Here is a 22,008-nt window from a genome sequence, read left to right as displayed (position 1 = left end):
TGGGAATGGAGGGATACAAACGATTGGTCTAGTTGGACCAAGGAGCGGCACAGGCTTGGAGGGCCGAAGGGCCTGTTTCCTGTGCTGTACTGTTCTTTGTTCTTTGTTCTAGTATGAATCAAAACTGTGACAGAGACTCACATTCTTTTGATTTAGTGCATTGAGCTTCAGGTGAGGATCTGGTACCTGAGTTATACTGCTACTTTCATATTGATGTCATTCCAAAACTGCATCACTCAGTGCAAAAGTGGCAGCAAAGCTTCAACCTATTTTCTGTCCTGGCCAGGGTTCACCTTTTATACTAAACTACATATAACAATCGCCAGTAATAGGCTCTTAAGAGGACACTTCTGTCATTTGGGGCATTCACTGTTTCAACCCATTGGTGTCTATATCCAGTGTACGAATCTGCACAAAATACATTTTCTTTCCAATTATGTAAGCCCAGCAGTTTAACAGTTAATATCATTTTTCATCAAACTTGGAAATTACTATCTCCTATAAAAAAGATTGCAATGCTTCTTCCTTTCCTTCAGCATCTTCCTTTCCAGGATTACCAACTGTTCTATAGCTCCAAATACATGGCCGCAATACTTACCCGGTGACAAGCTAGGAACCCGGTGCAGTGGGGGTGAGGAACCTGGAAGACAGTTCAGCCTTCATTTGTCACCTTCATCCTTCACATATTCTTCCTCCTCCTCATCATATTTCTGCCTTGTTCATCTCTGGGTCCAACTGCTGCTGCTGTGTAATACTGTGTAGACTATAACCAGTCTGAAGACTCTGGCAGCTGCATTCTGAAAGGTGCTCACACATCTGACACATATGGCATTCACTGTAGCATTTTTAGGCCTCCTTGTTTGGGTTTCTGATGCACCACATCAGCAAGTTTGAAGTCGCTGTCTCATATTTTCTTGCAGCCACCCTTGCTTGTAGGCCTGAAAAATCAGCAAACTTGGACTGCCTCATGATGACAGCTCCTTAGGATTCCGGCACACACCTCAAGAAATACCTTTTTCTGTGTGCACACCAGCTGCATGTCATTGTAGCAGAAGTCCTTGCAGTTGACAATACTCTAGGGTGACCTCAGGGTGTCCATGTTGCCTTTGTGTGCAGTCGATACTGCCCTGTACCTTTGGGAAGCCAGCCAGAGCTGGAGACCCAAGCGCCCGTTCATTGACTGCTTTCCTTACAGGAAGAATGTATATAATTGTTAGTTCTGGCAAACAAGCCACAGGTCATCTGTCATTTGAATTTATGTGCGGCCAACTGGGAGCCCCTGGATATGTCTCCTGCCGAGCCTTGGAAGCATCCAGAAACAAAAAACAGTGGTGGACAGTGATGCTTTTTGATGGCCAATGGGAATGCATTGGCATCTGGTTCAGCCGAAAGCATGTGTTGTTTTTGGAGGTTGCAGTTGTCTGCTATCACCTGATGTGACAACCTGAAAATCCCGAGACACTGCTGTTCAGACATGTTAAGAAAACTCAGCATCTGCCTGTTGCCGCGACTCACAGGCTGTTCCTCCAGCAAATTGCAATCCTCAGCTGCCCCCTCACTCTACTTCTCCATTCTCTCTCTCTCTCTCCCTCTGCTCCTCTCTCTCTTGCTCTCTGCTGCTCCATTCTCTCTTTCTCCCTCTTTCTCTTCTGCTCCCCTCTCTCCCTCTCTGCTGCTCCCTCTCTGCTCTCCCCTCCCTCTCTCTCTGCTGCTGTATTCTCACCCTCTCTCCCTTTGCTCCTCTCTCTCTTGCTCTCTGCTGCTCCATTCTCTCTGTTGCCCCCTCTCTGCTCTCCCCTCTCACTCTGCTGCTTCTCTCTCTCTCTCTCTCATTGCTGCTCTTACCCTCTGTTGCTGCTCTCACTTTCTCTCTGCTGCTGCCTTCTCTCTCTGCTGCTTTCCCTCACTGCTGCTGTTTTCTCTCTATTTCTCTCCTGCTCCCCCGTCTGTCTCTCTGCTCTCCCCCTTACTAAAGTTAAAAAGTTAAAGTTTATGTATTAATCACAAGTAAGGCTTACGTTAACACTGCAATGAAGTTACTGTGAAATTCCCCTACTCGCCACAATCCGGCGCCTGTTCGGGCCGATGCACCTAACTTAATGCACTTAACTCTCTGTTGTTCTCCTCTCTCTCTCTCTGGTACTCCTCCCACCATCCCCCCCCCCCCCCCCCCCCCCCCCCACCTTTCTCTTTCTCTCTGCTACTCCACTCTGCAAAATACCACAAACAAATCTTTCCCACAGAGGGTAAGAAAGGAGCTGTGAGAAGTGAGTTTTTATTCCATTATTTCTTTAAGTTTGATTCAACTCCATCAATTAACACAGTTTTCACTGGCAACTTTTAGGATGCCCAGGAAGCATGTGAATGCACTGTTACACTTGAAAGGGAGCTGAAATATTGCTTTAATTGAGTGATCAACATATGTTAATAGACAGCCTAACTCTCCTGAAGATAGTGGTGAGCGAACAGCTTAACCTGCTTAAATTATACCTGGAAATTGCAAGATTCCAGTTTCCTGACATGCTGGCATTTTTGCCAGTTTTAACTCCCTTGTCTGTACCCACACCCACTTGCTCCTCCAAACCTAAATTTCTCTCCATGTCTCATTTTCATCAGACATCAATATTTTATGCTGTGCGCTGTACATGGCATATTTTTGTATACTTCTATTTATGTTCTCATTGATATATCTTGTTCTGCCATGGACAAAATTGGTATTTTTGAACTTTCAGAAATATATTTCTGTGAGCTTTGTCTAATGTTCCACTAATTAAGGTCTAATAATGCTTAAACATACCGCTCAATGCCACTCTCCATCTCTCCATGATGAATTGTGGCCATAAAGAGGAAGTCGAACCTAGGGAGAATACTTTCTATTCGAAATATCTCCTCACTATCTATTTGAAAAAATACATTCACAAATATACTTTTTACCTTTCCAAAAAAATCCTGCAGATTTATTGTCCATCATTTTGGTATTCTTTCCATGTATCTTCCTTGCTCTCTATTGATGCCTCTGGCAGACTACAGCTGCCTGTGTTCTGGAGCAGCTCCATTCACTTAAACAGGGCTATGACACAAATCAACCTGGGAGCCAGTTCAGACCCTTGGAAAACATGCCACCAACTTAACACCATTGTAAACAGCAAGCAGCGTTGCCAAGCTCTAATAAAACTGATTTGGAGGAGCTACTAATTCCAAGAACATGAAGAAGCTGAACCAATTAGAGACACAGCAATTAAGTCAAGCCATTTCAGTATTTCAATGTATGCCCTCTCACACCCGCGGTGATTTCTCAGAGTAAATATTCCTGTAATAACATCAGGTTTACTGTTAAAACAACTTATGGAGCGGGATCTTGAGTGGGCACTCTCCGTCTGCGAGATCGCTGGCAGAGCTTAAGATTCAGTGAACTCCGAAAATCGCAGATCTCGTTGGTGAGATGTCGGGTTAATCTAGGGAAGGGGGGCAATGCCAGGATGATCTGGGGAAGGGGGTCAATGCCAGGATGATCTGGGGAAGGGGGTCGATGCCAGGATGATCTGGGGAAGGGGGTCGATGCCAGGATGATCTGGGGAAGGGAGTCAATGCCAGGATGATTTGGGGAAATGGGCCGATGCGGGATGAGGTGGGAAAGGGGCCAATGCCGGGGTGTGTGGAAGAAAGAGGTCGATGCCGGGATGATTGGGGAGAAGGGGCCAATGCCAGGATTATCGAGGGGAAGGGGGCGATGCCGGGACGATCGGGGAAAAGAGGGTGATGCCAGGATGAGCGGGGAGAAGGGGCCGATGCCGGGATGAGCAAGGAGAAGGGGGCAATGTCGGGATTATCGAGGGGAAGGGGCCGATGCCAGGATTATCGAGGGGAAAAGGGGTGATGCCGGGATGATCAGGGAGAAGGAGACGATGCCGGGATGATCAGGGAGAAGGGGGCAATGCCAGGATGATCAGGGAGAAGGAGACGATGCCGGGATGATCAGGGAGAAGGGGGCAATGCCGGGATGAGCAGGGAGGAGGGGGCAATGCTGATGCCAGGCTGAGCACGGGGGGAGTTGGGGAAGGCCACAGATGCCATCATGATGGAGGGGTGGGTTGGGGGTAATTCATTTTTTTCTGGTTTTTGGCACCCTGTAAAATGGCACCCCGATCTCAACAGAGCCGGTTCCTGGTTCTAAGACTCCTCGTCTCACCAGACGGACGGAGAAAACAACGCCCACTCTTTTTTTCATGGTTAGAGTCACATGATCTGAAGTGAAAACTGGCCAGTCCAGCTGGGGAATTCCACACCAGTTTTCTCTCCAGAACTGACACTCTGCCAAATCCTTGTAAGATTCTACCCATGGTGTAATTAGAAAGAGTAAAATGGTAAAAATGAATCACAATTCTTGTTTAACTCTCTTAAAAAGGTGTCAAGTTACTTGCATTCCACTTGAACCATCAGGAGTCACTTATCAAAGTGACAGATTTTAACTGCCAAAGTTCCAGTTGTGCATTTTAATAAGGATCATGCATTATTGCCTGCAAGTGACACGAGCAATCAGACCAACAAGTTACTGTCAATGAAACAAAACCATAATAATAAACATGCTCTGGTTGTAGTTTCCATCTTCTTGCAATACCCCATTGTGAATATTGTCACTTGACCTCCCAGAGTAACTCAGACTTTAAGAGGGTAAAAGAAATAGAACCGCTACAGTGCAGAAAGAGGCCATTGGGCCCTTCGAACTTGCACCGACAACAATCCCATCCAGGCCCTATCCCCATGACCCCATGCATTGGCCCTACTAATCTCCTTGGCACTGAGGAGCAATTTAGCACAGCCAATCCACCTAACCCACACATCTTTATACTTTGGGAGGAAACCAGAGCATCGAGAGGAAACTCCACACAGACACAGGGTGAACATGCAAACTCCACACAAACAGCCATCCAAGGCCGGTATTGAACCCAGGTCCCTGGTGCTGTGAGGCAGCAGTGCTAACCACTATGCCATCGTGCTGCTCCAATAGGCCATTAACACAAAATAGCCATTGGCAAATTGGTAGCCCATTACATGCTCTGTCTGAAAACTATTTTCCTTTGGTTTCGATTCTGATCATTATTTCACTATTACCCAAAGTATAATTTTCCCTATTAGGGTTATCCCATCCCACAGTCCTTGTATGGTCAACTCTATTATAATTATTTAATCACCAGAGGAAGCTGCATAATGATAAGTAAAACTGACAAAAAAGAAAAATCACTATGACTCCAATATTAATCAAAATATGTACAAACTCATAGATATTTACAGAATAGAAAATCCCCTTATTGCAATTCAAAATAAATCCCACTGCCTTCCTGCTTCCCCAGTCTTGTATCTGCCTCTGATCCAAATGTGTATCTAATTTCTCCAAGAAAATGAAATTTCCCCATTGTAACCACTCCTCATGTCAAAGCATTCCATACACACACAATCTCATGTGTCAACATCTCCATCCTTCCAAAGTCCTTCAATGTGTTGTTACATCCCAAATCCATTTCCAACTTTTCCACAATATCATGCTTGAATGCCTTCAATCATGAAACAGCAATTCTCAAAGTAGTAAATGATATTTGAACTGGGGAGAGTGAGGAGGTAAACTATTCCTCCTCAGTCTCATCAAAATGTCTTCAACTTTCGACACACTAAACAACACCACCTTCCTCCAATGCTTCTGCAACATCATCTAACTGGGTGGGATTGATCTCACTTAATTCCATTCCTCACCAACAAGTCATTGCCAGAGTATCACCTGCAATGGCTTCTCTTTCCACTCCCAACATGGTTTTGTGAAAGGGAAATCATGTTTAACCAATTTACTGAAGGAGTATAAAGGGGATAAAAGGGAACTGGGAGCTGTACTGTATGATGTGGAGATGCGGCGTTGGACTGGAGTAAACACAGTAAGAGTTTTAACAACACCAGGTTAAAGTCCAACAGGTTTATTTGGTCGCAAATGCCATTAGCTTTCGGAGCGCTGCTCCTTCATCAGATGGAGTGGATATCTGCTCACAAACAAGGTACACAGAGACACAAACTCAAGTTACAGAATACTGATTAGAATGCGAATCTTTACAGCTAATCAAGTCTTAAAGATACAGACAATGTGAGTGGAGGGAGCATTAGGCACAGGTTAAAGAAATGTGTATTGTCTCCAGACAGGACAGCCAGTGAGATTCTGCAAGTCCAGGAGGCAAGCTGTGGGGGTTACCGATAGTGTGACATGAACCCAAGATCCCGGTTGAGGCCGTCCTCATGTGTGCGGAACTTGGCTATCAGTTTCTGCTCAGCGACTCTGCACTGTCATGTGTCATGAAGGCCGCCTTGGAGAACGCTTACGCGAAGATCAGAGGCCGAATGCCCGTGACCGCTGAAGTGCTCCCCCACAGGAAGAGAACAGTCTTGCCTGGTGATTGTTGAGCGGTGTTCATTCATCCGTTGTCGTAGCGTCTGCATGGTTTCCCCAATGTACCATGCCTCGGGACATCCTTTTCTGCAGCGTATCAGGTAGACAATGTTGGCTGAGTTGCAAGAGTATGTACCGTGTACCTGGTAGATGGTGTTCTCACGTGAGATGATGGCATCCGTGTCGTTGATCCGGCACATCTTGCAGAGGTTGCTGTGGCAGGGTTGTGTGGTGTCGTGGTCACTGTTCTCCTGAAGGCTGGGTAGTTTGCTGCGGACAATGGTCTGCTTGAGGTTGTGCGGTTGTTTGAAGGCAAGAAGTGGGGGTGTGGGGATGGCCTTGGCGAGATGTTCGTCTTCATCAATGACATGTTGAAGGCTCCGGAGGAGATGCCGTAGCTTCTCCACTCCGGAGAAGTACTGAACGATGATCCCTTTAGCCCCAAGAGCTATACCTAATTTCTTCTTGAAATCAGACAACGTTTTGGCCTCAACTACTTTCTGTGGTAATGAATTCCACACATTCACTACCCTTTGGGTGGAGAAATTTCTCCTCACTTCAGTTATAAAAGATTTACCCCTTATCCTCGAACTATGACCCCTAGTTCTGGACTCCCCCACCGTTGCGAACGTTCTGTCTGAATCTACCCTGTCTAACCCTGTTAGAATTTTGTAAGTTTCTATGAGATCACCTCTCGCTCTTCTGAACTCCAATGAATATAATCCTAACTGACTTAGTCTCTCCTCATATGACAGACCTGCTATCCTGGGAATCAGCCTGGTAAGCCTTCACTATACCCCCTCTATAGCAAGGACATCCTTCCTCAGATAAAGACACCAAAACTGCACACAATACTCCAGGTGTGGTCTCACCAACACCCTATAGAATTGCACCAAGATCACTCACTTCCACCTAAGTAACATTGTCCACCTTGGTCCCTGCCTCAGTTTCTATGCTGCTGAAACTCCCATTCCTGTCTTTGGGGAAGTAAGCTCTTCTGGACAATTGGCGTGTAATCCCTTATCTGGGAACTTCTGAGAAGGATTGCTCAGCGAATCTTAGGGGTACCCCCCAAATCCGACGCCAGGTATCCAGGAGGCTATGGACCATTACTTTGCAAGTACACATTGGCAAGAGGGAACCTGATATGAAGGTAGATCAAATATACCTTTCCACTTGGCTAGGTTTTCCACAACCAACACAAATGTAAGGCAATGATTTCGGGTCAAGGCAAGTACTGGAAGGAGGGGTGAGGGAAGGTGTGGAATGGATGGCTGAGGAGGGAGGTGCTCATACAATAGGCCAGTATGGGGACAGCATTATGGGGAGAGAAGTGGAAGGCAGAGATAATGAAGACGTAAGGATTCCTTCCTGAGTCGAGAGGAGCAATCATGTTCCCCACTGCACTCCAGGAAATATACCTCTCCCACAACCCCACCCCTCCGACCCCAACCCTCAGCAAGATCAAACATCTTCTGACCACTCTGCTGTATCCAGTCAGTTTTCTCTAGCACTTTTGCTACCGGCCTGGCTTCTCCCCTTGCTGAAGTTACTGTCAAAATAGTACCACAGTTGAGATAATGGCCAGAATTTTACTGCCCCGCCCACCACGGAATCGGAGCAGGCCAAGGGGCAGACAATGGAAATGTCCATTGACCTCGGGCAGTTTAATGGTTTGGGATGAGTGAGGTCGTACAATCCCGCCCAATTTCATCATGTCCTGACTTTTATATTTCAATTAAGGACCTACCAGCTAGTAGTGGGATATGGCCAACTTAAAATCTGGTGAACTTTACATGGTGCCAAGCAGCAATGGTGTGACTTCAGGTCAGTAGAACTAGTGTGCTAATTTTAACCTTCCCACACAAACTTCCCAAAGAGCAGGTTATGGTTAAATTCGATCCCATAATGGCAGTTTAGAGGAGCTTACAGTGGAGTATTACAGGAATCAAGGCTTGCACCCTGTTGATTCTTATCTATATAAATATTCAGATGAAGAAATTCGTTGTAAACTAGATTAATTTTCAGTACACACTAAAATAGGGCAAGTAATTTTGGTGAAGGCTGGAGTTATCAACTTGAGAAAGCAAGAAGAACATTTGCACAAGTGAGCAGACAAATGGAAAATGAAGTTTAACACCAGGAGATGTAAGGTATTGCATTTTCAGATGAAAATTGAACAGTTAAAGTATGAAATGAATGGAATAAAATTAACAGAGAAACCAGAAAGGATCTGGATCTAATAACACACTCAGCTGGAACATTGGCTAGAACAGTAATTGTCACCTTGGCATTCACGGCCCACTAGGGATCTGTGCGAACCTTCTAAGCCACCAACATCCTATTGCTTCTCTCAACACCATCAATCATTTATTGATCAGGCTTTTACCAATTGTTGATGGACAGCCATCACATGTGGCACCATACCAGTCATATGACCTGCTTGACCTCTCACCTCTCTCTTACAAGTCATTTACAGAGTTCAAAATTAAGATTAAAGTGCTGACAAAATTTTAAAACATTTTTCATTGTTTAAATTCAAAAATAAAACGTTATTTTACAACTGCATGATGTTTGATTTATTACAATTCTCTCCCAATGAAGTTCCCAACCTTGCCCCAAAGTCTTTCTGGATGGTGCGACCGAATGTTCTGTTTGAATTATCAATGCACCTGAGGATAGAGGTTTCACGAGAGCGAGGTCACTAAATCTTGAAATCATGAAGGAACAAACTCAGGGCTTGTTGGCGAAAGGAACATTCAGATGGGAATTATTTAAGCAGAAGCAAAAGAAACCTCCAACGAAAAGAAAGCAGGTGGTGGGAAGAGCCTGTAGAATTAATTCCTCTCAACAAAAACAACTTACATTCATATGGTGCATTTAATACAGTAAAATGTTCCTCTTGAAACAAAGCCTCGAAACCCAAAAATGTACAGAAAAGCAAATGTCGCTGGAAGCAACAGGAGAAGGAAAATGTTCCCTGCAAATTGTGTGACTAGAAGCTGTTTGTGATGGGAGTTGTTATAATTTTGACAGAAATACGTAGAGGGAAGATGGCAGGAGCAGCCATAGAATCAGTCATAGAATAGTAGAATGGTCACACTCAGAAGGAGATTATTCTGCTGCTTGTGTCCATGACAGCGCTTTGCAAGAGTAACTCAGCTAGTCTCCTGCCCACCTTTTCCCCCATAGCCCTGTAAGTTCTCCCTTAAGGTGCTTATCCAAAAGTGGATGGTTGTTTATCGGTCTGCAGGATGGTCATTAGTGCAGCGCCCCAGAAGTTGGCATGAGGACCACTGCTTTTCTTGATATATATTAATGACCTGGGCTTGGGTATGCAGCCCCGATTTCAAAATTTGCAGATTACACGGAACTTGGAAATATCATGAACTGTGTGGAGGATAGTGATAGACCTCAAGAGGAGATAAGCTGGAGGACCTCAAAATATCCTGGTCTGCTCGCTATCAAGCATCTCACACTCTGTTTAACTTTGTTATCCAACAGATAAGCACTGATACTGAGAACCTGCTTGAACTGCTTTGATCTGATACAGATGATGCAGGTTTGTGACCATGATTTGGCCTTTTGGATTTAAACCCTATTTCCTGCCTCAAATCATGGTTCCTGTGCACCAATTCTTTACTTATTTGCTTTTGCTTTACTTTGTTGCTTTGCAATTTCATCTGGTTCTGCTCTGACATGCTCATTAACTAGTGGTAACAGCTCAGAATGGTCAGTGGCCATTCATGAGTTCAGCTGGTGTACTTTCTGTCGGATGGTTTGGGGTGGATTGATATGTACTAAGTAGAATGTGAATGGATTATTCAAATGTTTTCCCATCTGACATGCTCTCAGGCTGTCCTTTCTCAGCCTGTTGAATCATTCAATGCCACCATTTGCTTGCAGATTGTTGCGTGGTGTTAGATGGTGAGGAATTTTGTAACTTGCTCAGCTCTGTGAACTGACTGGAAACAAACTGTGATCCATTTTCCATAGTGATAGTTTCTGGCCAACCCCGTTTAGTAAATAATTTGTCTCGAATGTCAATAAGTGAGAGGGGTGGTTCTGGAATTTATTACAGTGATTTCTAATCATTTACTACGTGGATCATGCACAACAAGCAGAAAATGTTGATTTCTAGGGACTGCTTGTGCTTCTCCAAAAATATCTACTTCTAGTTGTTGCCATGGTTTTGTTGGCCTTGGGGTCGGTTGTTGAGATGGGAGATATAGTTGAACAGATTTCTCAATGAGAGTACAAGCTACGCAGTTTCTAATGAAGTCTCTTATACAACAATCTATAATTGACCATCGGACTGCTCCAACGGATCGTTGTTTCATCTTAACAACACCCAGATGTCCTTCATGGGCAAGATGCAATGCACAGTGCTGTGTAGTGTTTTTGGGATAATTACTCACATTTTGCTTGCAATATAATTATCACCAAACAATGTGAGTTAATTGCATACTCTATGGTACAGGATCAGTTCTTCCCCTATTTCACGAAACCTCACAGTTGGTAGGCTCTATGTTGTCAAATCTGCCTCCAAGTTCCCCAGTGTAACAAGGTTCATGATCGTGTACGAAATCACCACAATCACATAGTCTTCAATGGCACAAGGGCCTTCATAATCACTAACATAGTCTGTGTTGGTAGCACAGCCCAGCATGTCAGCTACTCAATTACGTGAACCTGCGAGGTACTCAACCTTAAAGTTATACTGATGAAGATGAGCTAACCACCAATAGATGTGTAAATGTTGTTGCCCTTATCCTGACATAGCTAACAATGTAGTCAGCACGTGATCAGTGCGAAGAGTGAACTTCATATCATAGAGGTGCTGATTTCATAAGCGTAGACATTTTCTCTTTATTCTTTCATGGGATGTGAGCATGGTGGCACAGTCGTTAGCACTGCTGCCTCACAGCGCCAGGGACCCGGGTTCGATTTCCAGCTTGAGTCATTGCCTGTGTGGAGTTTGCATGTTCTCCCAGTGTCTGCATGGGTTTCCTCTAGGTGCTCCGGTTTCCTCCCACAGTCTGAAAGACGTGCTGGTTAGATGCATTGACCCGAACAGACGCCGAAGAGTGGCGACTAGAGGAATTTCACAGTAACTTCATTGAAGTGTTAATTTAAGCCTTACTTGGGACTAGTAAATAAACTTTACTTTTAGCATCACTGGGAAGGCCAGCATTTTTGTCCATCCCTAATTGCCCTTGAATTGAGTGGCAGATAAGTGTTAACCACATTGCTGTGGATCTGGAGTCACATGTAGGCCAGACTAGATAAGAATGGCAGATTTCCTTCCCTAAAGGACATTAGCGAACCAGATGGGTTTTTTGCAACATTCAACAATGGTTTCATGGTTATCAATTAGACTTGTAATTCCAGATTTTTATTGAATTCAAATTTCACCATCTGCCATGGGGCGATTTGAATCTGCGTCCTGAGAGCATTACCCTGGGCCTCTGGATTACTAGATGTGCTTCTCCAAACCAGATGCAGGATAATGCTTCCTGCTCTCCAGCAGAGTATTTGTGGTCAGTTTCTGACAATGGATATTATGCATAAGTGATTAGTCCTTCATTTCCTTCAATGTACTGTGAGAGTACAGCTCCAATTGCATTTCCAGATGCATCTGTTGTGGCATATATTTCTGCATGTGGGCGAAAATGCGTGAGGTTAGGCACAGATGTTATCTTCGCCTTTAATATTTTAAACGTTGTTTTGCTGTGCAATTATCCATTTCCATGATACATATTTATGTAGTAGCTTCCAAAAAGTCTCCACGATATCTGTGTACTTGGGCATGGATTTGTGATAAAAGCTGGGAGACACAATGCCAACCATTCAGTGGGGTCTTCAAGTTTTAATCTCAGCCTGTTGAAAATCTTTGCCCCCATAAAGCTTCTGCCTTTAACTACGTAGAAAGTGAACCTGCCCGCAGTGATGTTTTTGAAGAGAACTGGAACTGTAATCATTCCCTGAACTGGATTGATATAGTCATCAAAAGTCTGAAGAGTGCTTGTTGCAGGAATGTGAGACAATTGTGAAAAATATCGATAGTAGAGTTTGTCACTCAAAATAGATAGGTTTACACCAACATCAGTAAGAATTGACATACCAGTGCCCATGATCTCAAATAAACACTCCTTAAAGTGACCTGGTACTTTACCTTTCATGACAGCATATACATAATGCATTTCACTCTCAGGAAGCGACTCTTCCATATGTCAAACCAATAAGGTCTTATTAACCTGCAAATCTTTGCAAAATCGTGACACTCATGCACTCAAATGCATGAGTTGCATTTTTTCCCTCCAGCTGGACATGCATTGTGACTCAAGGAGTATTTCCACAATTTAGGCATAATTTTGAATGTATCTGACTGCAATGGGGTATGTGTTGATGAGATTGATGTGATCTCCTTATCTGTAACATATGCAATTGAATGGGTTTGGCAAATGCAGTTTGCCACCCTGATTCCAAGAATGCTTTGTTGTGTAACCTCTTTGAATCCAACATGGCAGATTCCATTTGGCCAGCCTAGATTGTGACTTTTTCCAAGGTTAAATTAAAATCCTCCATGAGAAGTTCCCTAATTCATGGGATTGAAGTGTTTTCAATTAATTCTTCAAGAATGAGGTCATATGTATATTAAATTTACATGCAAAAGCCAATTGCCAAATTGAGATGGAATGTATATCATTCGATCAGCACATTTTTTTTGGTCCAATTTTGCAAGAATGCTTACTGCCATATCAAATGTAGGGTATCAGCTGTGAGCTACTCAAATATTCGCTGGCCTTCTGCTCCAAGACAATTATAACCATCACCTTCTTACAGATCACTGCTACACTTGGACTGACTTTCCTTGTAGCAGGGAATTGGGCCTTGAATCCTGAAATCCATCTTTCCCACCACATGGGAGGATTCCTAGCAATGAAGATTCTGGAGCTGTAAAGTTAAACTTTTCTCAACCAACCTCTTTGTTACTTTTGTTACTTATTCGCCACTTTACTGTATCTTAGATGTCTGATTTATCCCAGAGTATTGCAGAGATGACACTAGTTCCAAATCTACAATAGGTTTATTTTATATTACTTCAAAATATCTCCGAGCTCACATGATTTTCTATGCATGGCCTCAGCTCAGTGTGGTACTCTGCGTGGTGTCAGCTACTTAACTCCTTAGGTGCAAACAAGTGCAGTTATACAAATCAGAGAAAAAACAAACATAATCAAACACAGATCAATCAAACTATTGAACACTACAGTCCCCCTTTTACTTGATGTCTTAATTGAAAAAAAAAACCTTATGCTGAACCCTGAACTCAACTAAAATGCTGTTAACCAGTATAACAGCAAGACTGCCTACATCCATCTTCAAAACATATCTTTATCCCACACTTGCTGGTGTCAAAGTTCTCATCCAAGCCTTTGGCAATACCAGGCTTTATTCATTCAAAGTTTTTCTCATTGGTCTCCTGAGTTTTTCTCTATATAAACTTCAACTCACTCTGAGTTTTTCACTCATCGTATCTCAAGCTAAATCTCATACTCTTTTGCATCACTTTCCGGATTCACCTCCACTACTCCTTATGCCCACAGCATCAAATTAAAAAATTTCAACCTTATTCTCAAATCCCTCCACAACCTTGCTCTTCCCTACCTTTGCAAACATCTTTGACCCAAGCTTCCAGCAGATTTTCTTTGTTACTTTGAGATTGATTCCTTGTATGTTCCTGCTCGCTCTATTTCACCATGACAGATGAAATTTCTGAATCAAAGAATGAACATTTGACCTTAAGCTTCCTACCTTGCTAACTCTCTGCACAGTTTCACAAGCCTACACAAAATGTTCATCTTTGATGGTACTTTTGGCCATCCCTTTAGATTTCTCTTTATTTACAGGGTTCCCCAAACCTGTGTGAAGCATCTTCGAATATTTATTCCACAAAATATGCTCTAAAAGTTCATGTTGTTGTTATGCTGACACTTTAAATATGTATCATATACTTTCCACTCCTGATTATTTTGCACTGTCCCATTGTTGCTCCCTTATGTTTTTACTTTTCTCGAGAAGCAGTTAAGGGAGTCAGCTGCAGCTTTACAATATTTTAGAATCATAGAATCCCTACAGTGCAGAAGAAGGCTGTTCAGCCCATCGAACCTGCACCGACAACAATCCCACCCAGGCCCTATCCCCATTATCCCACGAATTTACCCTACTAGTCCCTCTGACACTAAGGGGCAATTTAGCATGGTCAATCAACCTAACCTGCACATCTTTGGAGTGTGAGAGGAAACCAGAGCACCCAGAGGAAACCTACGCAGACATAGGGAGATTGTGCAAACTCCACACTGACAGTCACCCGAGACCGGAATCGAACTCAAGTGCCTGGCACTGTGAGGCAGCAGTGCTAACCACTTTGCCCCCGTGCCGCCCCACTCTTGTTACTATTAATTGCTCAGAGGTAAAGACCACACACAAAGCCAAGTACTGTAGATAGTTGGTTGTTGATCATTAGTGTTCCAACAATGTGGGAGAGGTTTAGCATAAACTAAAAGTGTTGGATATTGAAGCAAGCTCCTTACCTTCAACACATGAAGGCTGAGCCCGAGTTGTACCAGCCACTTGTCCTGGAAAACAAGAACATTTCACTGTTTGTGACCGTTCCTCAATCTTGTTCTTATTGCAGCACCGATGTACAGCAACAACCTCACACGTGCCCTGTTTGACCTGATGACCTGCAAGAGAGAGAAAGCAGAAACTTTATTATGAAGAGCGCCAAGAGAGACAATTTATAGCACCCTGCTGCAGCCATTGACACTACTGTGAAGCGTCCTAACAAAGCGATAAGACTAGACAAGACTGAAATGTCAACTCCGTTTGTCTTTCAATCCCATCTTCAATTTCCCAAAATGGAATATGCAATCCACTATTGCTATTCAATGGCCATAGGCAGTTCAAATAGTACAATGTTACACAGAGATTAAAATAACAAGGTAAACCTAAACAATAATTTGAAAATGTTAGTTACGACCAATGACTCCTGGTAAGTGCAGGGTCAAAGGGGCTACTCACAATACAATTCTTAATAAATGCAAATTAAATTCCATGATGTACAGATTATAGAACAGTTATATATAATTTGTCTTATATATATTTTCACTCCTCCTTTTGACTATTGTCCTATTCCTTTCTATGCAGTGTTCTTCACAAAGAATACTGCATTTGGAGTATTGTATGCAATTCTGGATGCCACACTACCAGAAGGATGTGGAAGCTTTGGAGAGAGTGCAAAGAAGGTTCACCAGGATGTTTCCTGGTCTCGAGGGTATTAGGTATGAGGAAAGGTTGAATAAGGCGGAGGCGGAGGGGAGACCTGATAGAGGTCTACAAAATTATGAGGGGCATAGACAGGGTGGATGGTCAGAGGCTTTTTCCTAAGGTGGAAGTGTCAGTTACAAGGGGGCACAGGTTCAAGGTAAGGGAGGAAAGCTAAAGGGAGATGTGTGGGGAAATGTTTCACGCAGAGAGTGGTGGGTGCCTGGAATGCGCTGCCAGAGGAGATGATGGAAGCAGGCACATTAGCAACCTTTAAAAGGCATCTGGACAGGCAAATGAATAGGGAGGGAATAGAGGGATATGGACTGAGTAAGGGCAGAAGGTTTTTTTTCAATTTAGTTAGGGCATCATGATTGGCACGGGCTTGGAGAGCATGTTCCTGTGCTGTACTTGTCTTCGTTCTTTGTGCTTATAAAGGGGATGGGGAGGTAGAAAGTGAGCAACTAGTTCCACAGCCTCTGCCATGAGCACAAGGAGGGCGAGAGTGGCCAACTATTTCCCTTTGGCATTGATGGCAGTGTGAAGAATTACAAAAGGGAGTCACGTATTCTGCCATATTGTGATACAATTGGCTGGAATGCCAGCAAGGCTCCAGGGTAGGAAATACTTTTCAAAAAAGCCAACTAACTAATTTAATGAATGATTATTATTAATTTATGACTGAGTATTGCACAAAGAGAGAGAAAAGCCTCCGAGGAGCACTGAGAAGTATATTCCCATTCAAACTGAACTGTCAGTGCAGTAAAAATGCTCTATAATCCAAATGAATATTTATGAAATCCCAGTGAGAAAAGTTTTGTCTTCACAGAGACTTCCCTGAACTGGCTAATTCTAGAAAGTGTCAAGCTCATTCCCGAAGACACAATGCATGAATAATTATTCTAAATTTAAACCAAAGTAAACGAGGGTGGTATAAACATCTATAGTTACTGGGAATGCTTTAAAGAAAGCTGAATTTTTAAAATAATTTTTGTCATAGAAGTGTCTGTCTGAAAACTCAGCTCCCACTTCACCTGGTGAGTTTTTTGTTAACCATTTTTATGGAAACCCAGGCCCATAGCACAGGACATCTTCAAGGTGGGAAAGAACGGCAGAGGGGTCAAAATAAATAAAGGAGTTATAGTTAACCAATTGTAAGGTATTGTTTAAAAGCCTTAAAATCTTAAAGAGAAGCAAAGCATCAAAAGAGATAAGAGTACAATGGTTTTGTTCTTCCAATAGTAACATATCAATTGCTTTAACATTAGGATTTGCTGAAAACGCAAGGTCAAAGACATTTGGAAAATGTAATGACTGTTTCTTCTTTCAAAAGAACAATTTTTCCACACCAGAAATCAAAGCTGAGCTTAAATGGAACATTATAGAAAAGGTTTAGAGAATGAGCCATGAATCATTTTAAAATCTACTCAGATATAAGGTCTGGCTTGTTCTGTTTTATGTAACCAGACAATGCGACTATTATTTTCATGATATTCAGTTCGATTCCCAGCAGTGTTTTCTTGTGGATTCATATCAGGATGTTGTAAAATGCCATTAATCCTGACCTCCTGTGACGTCATCTAAACTAGGTATAACTTATATTAAAAACAGAAATTTCCTCAGTTCTAATGAGGTGGTCGTTGACCTGAAACGTTGGATGAAATTTAATAGTCAGGGTGAAGGGGTGACCCATCCACCAACTCTAAAACCAGTGATAACCCGGCCAAGGCAGCAGGTCTGACAGGATTAGGTCCTGATCGGGCACTTACCCTCTCATGTCAAGCTTCCCAGATCCTGTTAGAGGAACTTACCCCCAGAAACCCTGGTGTAGGGCAGATGTCCCTCAATCGAGAGCTACCAGCCAATCAGAGGCCAGCAGTGCCAACAGAAGCAGTGGTCACTTCCCAATCTGCAGTGCCGCCTACACCATGGATCAATATCGGACCCCAAGTAAAAGGTGAGTGCTGTGGGTTTGCCAGGGCTCGGGAGGTAGGTCCACGGCGAGGTTGAGAAGAGTGATCGATCTGAAGAGCAGAAGAGTTCTTACACTGGGCTCTCCATTACCTCTGATGGTTGTGTCCAACAAGAAGAGATACTACATGAGAGAGATTGCAAAGGGTATGGATATCGTAAGAGGGTATTTGTTAGAATGTAACCAGTGACAACTTTGTACTGGATGTAATGTGACCAATGGGAACAAGATGTAAGGGTCAGCTGACCCTGTAAACCATGGAACCAATTACAGAGTGATGTAATAGTCAGCTGACCAGCTGATTCACTATAAATAAGGAACTATGTAGAATTGTGGGTAGCTTGGAGTGACCCAGGCAAGGCCCCAAGTTTGGAGTAATGATGTTTCTTTATTAAACCCTTTCTTTGATTTATAATTTGGTGTAGGTTTTGTTGTATTTTCATTAGCTGCATTTTGAAGAGTTCCTTCTGAAGAAACAGTATTGACCCATTGTGAGAGGTGCGAGATCGCATGGAGAGAGATCTCAAGGAGAGGATCAGGGGAGGCAGAGGTCACTGGGGGCCTCAACATCATGGGGCAGTGTGGGTTGGAATTGGTAATGCATGACCAATGACAGAGATAGAGAGATCACGCAGAAAGAGAGAACATGGGAAATAATTTGCAGGAAGAGACCTTGGAGTAATAGAGCAAGGGAAGGGAGATTGCAGGGGAAGAGAAAGCAGGGATACAGCATAGAGGGTGAGATTGCAGGAGAGAACCATGGGGGAAAGATTGCAGAAGGTGTATGAAAATCATTGGGTGGGGAGATTAGACATCAAACTGAGCTGGGGGAGAGATCACAGCAGAAGGTTTACATTGGGGTTGCTCTAAGCCTACTATGTGAGCTGAACTCTGCTGGGATTAGAAGTTCCTACTTCCCTTCAGCTGCTGGGTTTCTTGAGCCCTGGGAAAAATGGCCCAAAGCCCTTTAATCAATCACTATCAAATCTAATTATCATAATCAATGGCCCATTTCTCCAGAGTAGGTTACTTGGGCGTCCACAATTTCTCGGCTCCACAGTGTCAAAGTCTAAATGCTGACAGCTTAAATGACTTCCATAAATCTTTTCAAGCCCATTGTCTTTTTAAAAATAAAAATGTCATTGTTCTTTAGATTTGAAAACTGCCAGGTTATAACAAATTATTGACCTAAAAAGTTCCACAGCAGGCCAACAAATTTCACCCACTGTTAACTGAACTTGCTGTTGCCCTGTCATTTCAACAACCACAACTTGTATCAATTCAATAAATTTAACATAAACAAAACAACTCGAACTGCTTTATAAAGCAGGATCTGACACCAAGTCACATAAAGAAACAATGGCCCAGATCTTCCTGCCAGCTGCAAAGCTGCACCATTCTCTGCTGAGTGAGCGGGGGAAGGAGGGTGAGCAGAGCCGGGCAAGTGGTGTGGGTCTATGTACCAAGCCGGGTTTGGGGTGGCAGTGGGAATTGCTGGGGGTGCCGGGGCTGCTGGTTTGGGGAAGACAGCAACATAGGGTAATGTCACTGGCCTAGTAATCCAGAGGCCGCTGGCTAATGCTCTGAGGACACAGGTTCAAAACCCACCATGTCAGCTGATGGAATTTAAATTCAATTAACAAAACTGCAATATTATGCTGTTCTCAGTAATGGTGACCATGACAGGAGCGACAAGGTGGCACAGTGGTTAGGACTGCTGCCTCATAGCACCAGGGACCCAGGTTCGATTCTGGTCTTGGGTGACTGTCCATGTGGAGTTTGCACCTTCTGCACTGTGGAGGTTCTATGAACTATTTTTGATTGTTGTAAAAAAAAATGCTTCATTAATGTCCTTTCAAGAAGGAAATCTGCCATTCTTGGCTGGTCTGGCCCACATGTGACTCCAGACACACAGCAATGTGGTTGATTGTCAACTGCACTAAAACCATTCAGTTCAGGGGCAATTAGGGATGGAAAACAACTGCTGCCAGTGATACCCACATCCCATGAAAGAATAAATAAATAATTCAAACAAATTCAGAACCTGATGTGTGCTGCACGGATCTGGAGGGTGATTTGCGGGTTCAATGCTGAGTGCCACGGCCTTCTTGCGCCTCCAGCAGCTGGATTTCCGACACCATCAGCTCCGTGCCAATTTCTGCACAGAGCTGCATAATTTATTTAAATGCGAATTTAAATACGATTTGCCTATCATTAGTGAGCTCAAGACTGAAATCTCCAGGCCCGCTAGCCTCTCCCCCACCACCAGGAGTGATTCATTCCAGCGAGGTTTATTATAGCTCCCCACTTGCGGGAAGCTGGCAGACCAACCCCACTGGAGTGAAGGGGGGGCAATCGAGGTCCCCCAAAGATCGGTCGCCATGGTGGGGTGCCCCCTGGGCATTGCCACCTTAAGAAGTCTCACACCAGGTTAAAGTCCAACAGGTTTATTTGGTAGCAAATACCATAAGCTTTCGGAGCACAGCTCCTTCGTCCTTGACAGTGCCAGGCTGGGCCCCCAGCACTGCCCAAGGGGCAAAGTGCCAATGCCCAGTGGTCATCTTGGCACTGCCCACTGGGCATCGGGCAGTGCCAATGGGGTGGGGCCTAATAGGGTGGGGCCTAATGAGAGTGGGGCCTCGGGGGGGATCAGCGAGGGGGAGTCACACTGCACTGGGAGCGCAATCAGAGGAAGGGAGCCCAGCAATCGGAGTGGGGGGGGGGGGGCGGCTTGCCGGGGTGGGGGCAAGGGTCGGGGCTGCAGGGGGTTGGGGGATTGGGACTGCAGGGAGGGGATGGGGTTGCCGGTTGGGGGGAGATTGGCGCTGCGGGCCATGGGAGGGGTGGTCGATGCTGGCCCGGACATGTTCGATCAAGCTAGCCAGCGATCGGGCAGCCAGCAGTACAGGGCCACTGCGCATGCGTCGATCTCGGCGCTGACAGATCGGTGCATGCGCAGTGGCCCGCTCAGCACTATGGTGCCGGTCTCTCCAGTGGGAATAATCCCCGCCCCCAGGATTTTCAGTGCGTTTCTCACTGAGGCACTCTGCAGTGCTCAGAATGTGGGAGATTCATGAAAAAATCAGCAGGATTTACTCCAGCGAATTCAATGCTCAGAATTTTTTTTAGGAGAATCGCCTCCCCTCCCCCCCCCCGATCATTCTGCATGATTTGCTTTTGAATTTTACCCCCTATATCTAATGTTTCCCATTATGAACAGTACAGTTTAACCTGCTCACAAGTAAGAGGGCATTGGATTTATCTGCGAATGCAGATAAAGCTGTCTTTGCTTTGTAGTTATAGCACATCATTACATGCTATTTGCACTAGCTGTCAGCACCTGCTTCAGTCAGTGTCTACTCTGGACAGTTCTACACTTCCCTTTCATCTCCTTTCACATTCACTCTTGCTCAAGCCACTTTTCATGATAAAGTGATTTGAGGAGATGATAAGAAGCTGGGCAGGTGCAGTTTAATCTCAGAAAAAAGGCAAAAATTTGATGGATCAAAATGCCAGATGTATCAGTTCCTAAAATTCCAGACTATTGGAGTGCAAGGTAACACGATGATTGTCATCGACTTCAGGAAGCAGAGAGGAGAACATGCCCCTGTCTACATCAACGGGTGTGAAGTAGAAAGGGTCGAGAGCTTCAAGTTTTTAGGTGTCCAGATCACCGATAACCTGTCCAGGGCCCCCCATGCCGACACTATAGTTATGAAAGCCCACCGACGCCTCTACTTTCTCGGAAGACGAAGGAAATTAGGCATGTCAGCTATAACTCTCAACAATTTTTACAGATGCACCATAGAGAGCATTCTTTCTGGTTGTATCACAGCTTAGTATGGCTCCTGCTCTGCCCAAGATCGCAAGAAAAGGTTGTGAATGTAGCCCAGTCCATCACGCAAACCAGCCTCCCATCCACTGGCTTTGTCTACACTTCCCGCTCCCTCGGCAAAGCAGCCAGCATAATTAAGGACCCCACGCACGCCGGATATTCTCTCTTCCACCGGGAAAAAGATGCAAAAGTCTGAGGTCACGTACCAAACGACTTAAGAACAGCTTCTTCCCTGCTGCCATCAGACTTTTAACCTACCTTGCATTAAGTTGACCTTTCTCTACACCCTAGCTATGACTGTAACGCTACATTCTGCAGGCTCTCGTTTCCTTCTCTATGAACAGTATGCTCTGTCTGTATAGCATTCAAGAAGCAATACTTTTCACCGTATACTAATACATGTGACAATAATAAATCAAATCAACTAAGTAAACGACGAGGAAG

General features: G+C 44.2%; 1 protein-coding gene across 1 annotated transcript in view; it reads right to left on the bottom strand.

Moving 5' to 3' along the window:
- Window positions 1-22,008, bottom strand: part of tafa4b (TAFA chemokine like family member 4b) — a 140,212-nt gene that overhangs the window by 28,855 nt on the left and 89,349 nt on the right. The window contains exon 2 of the mRNA XM_078203693.1: window positions 15,025-15,177. Within this exon, the coding sequence (XP_078059819.1) occupies window positions 15,025-15,177 (153 nt within the window). The remainder of the gene's footprint in view (window positions 1-15,024; window positions 15,178-22,008) is intronic.

This window comes from Mustelus asterias, chromosome 3, assembly GCF_964213995.1.
Source record: "Mustelus asterias chromosome 3, sMusAst1.hap1.1, whole genome shotgun sequence".
Lineage (NCBI taxonomy): Eukaryota > Metazoa > Chordata > Chondrichthyes > Carcharhiniformes > Triakidae > Mustelus > Mustelus asterias.
The sequence above is the reverse complement of the archived record's forward strand: the minus strand, read 5'-3'. Positions and strand labels throughout refer to the sequence as shown.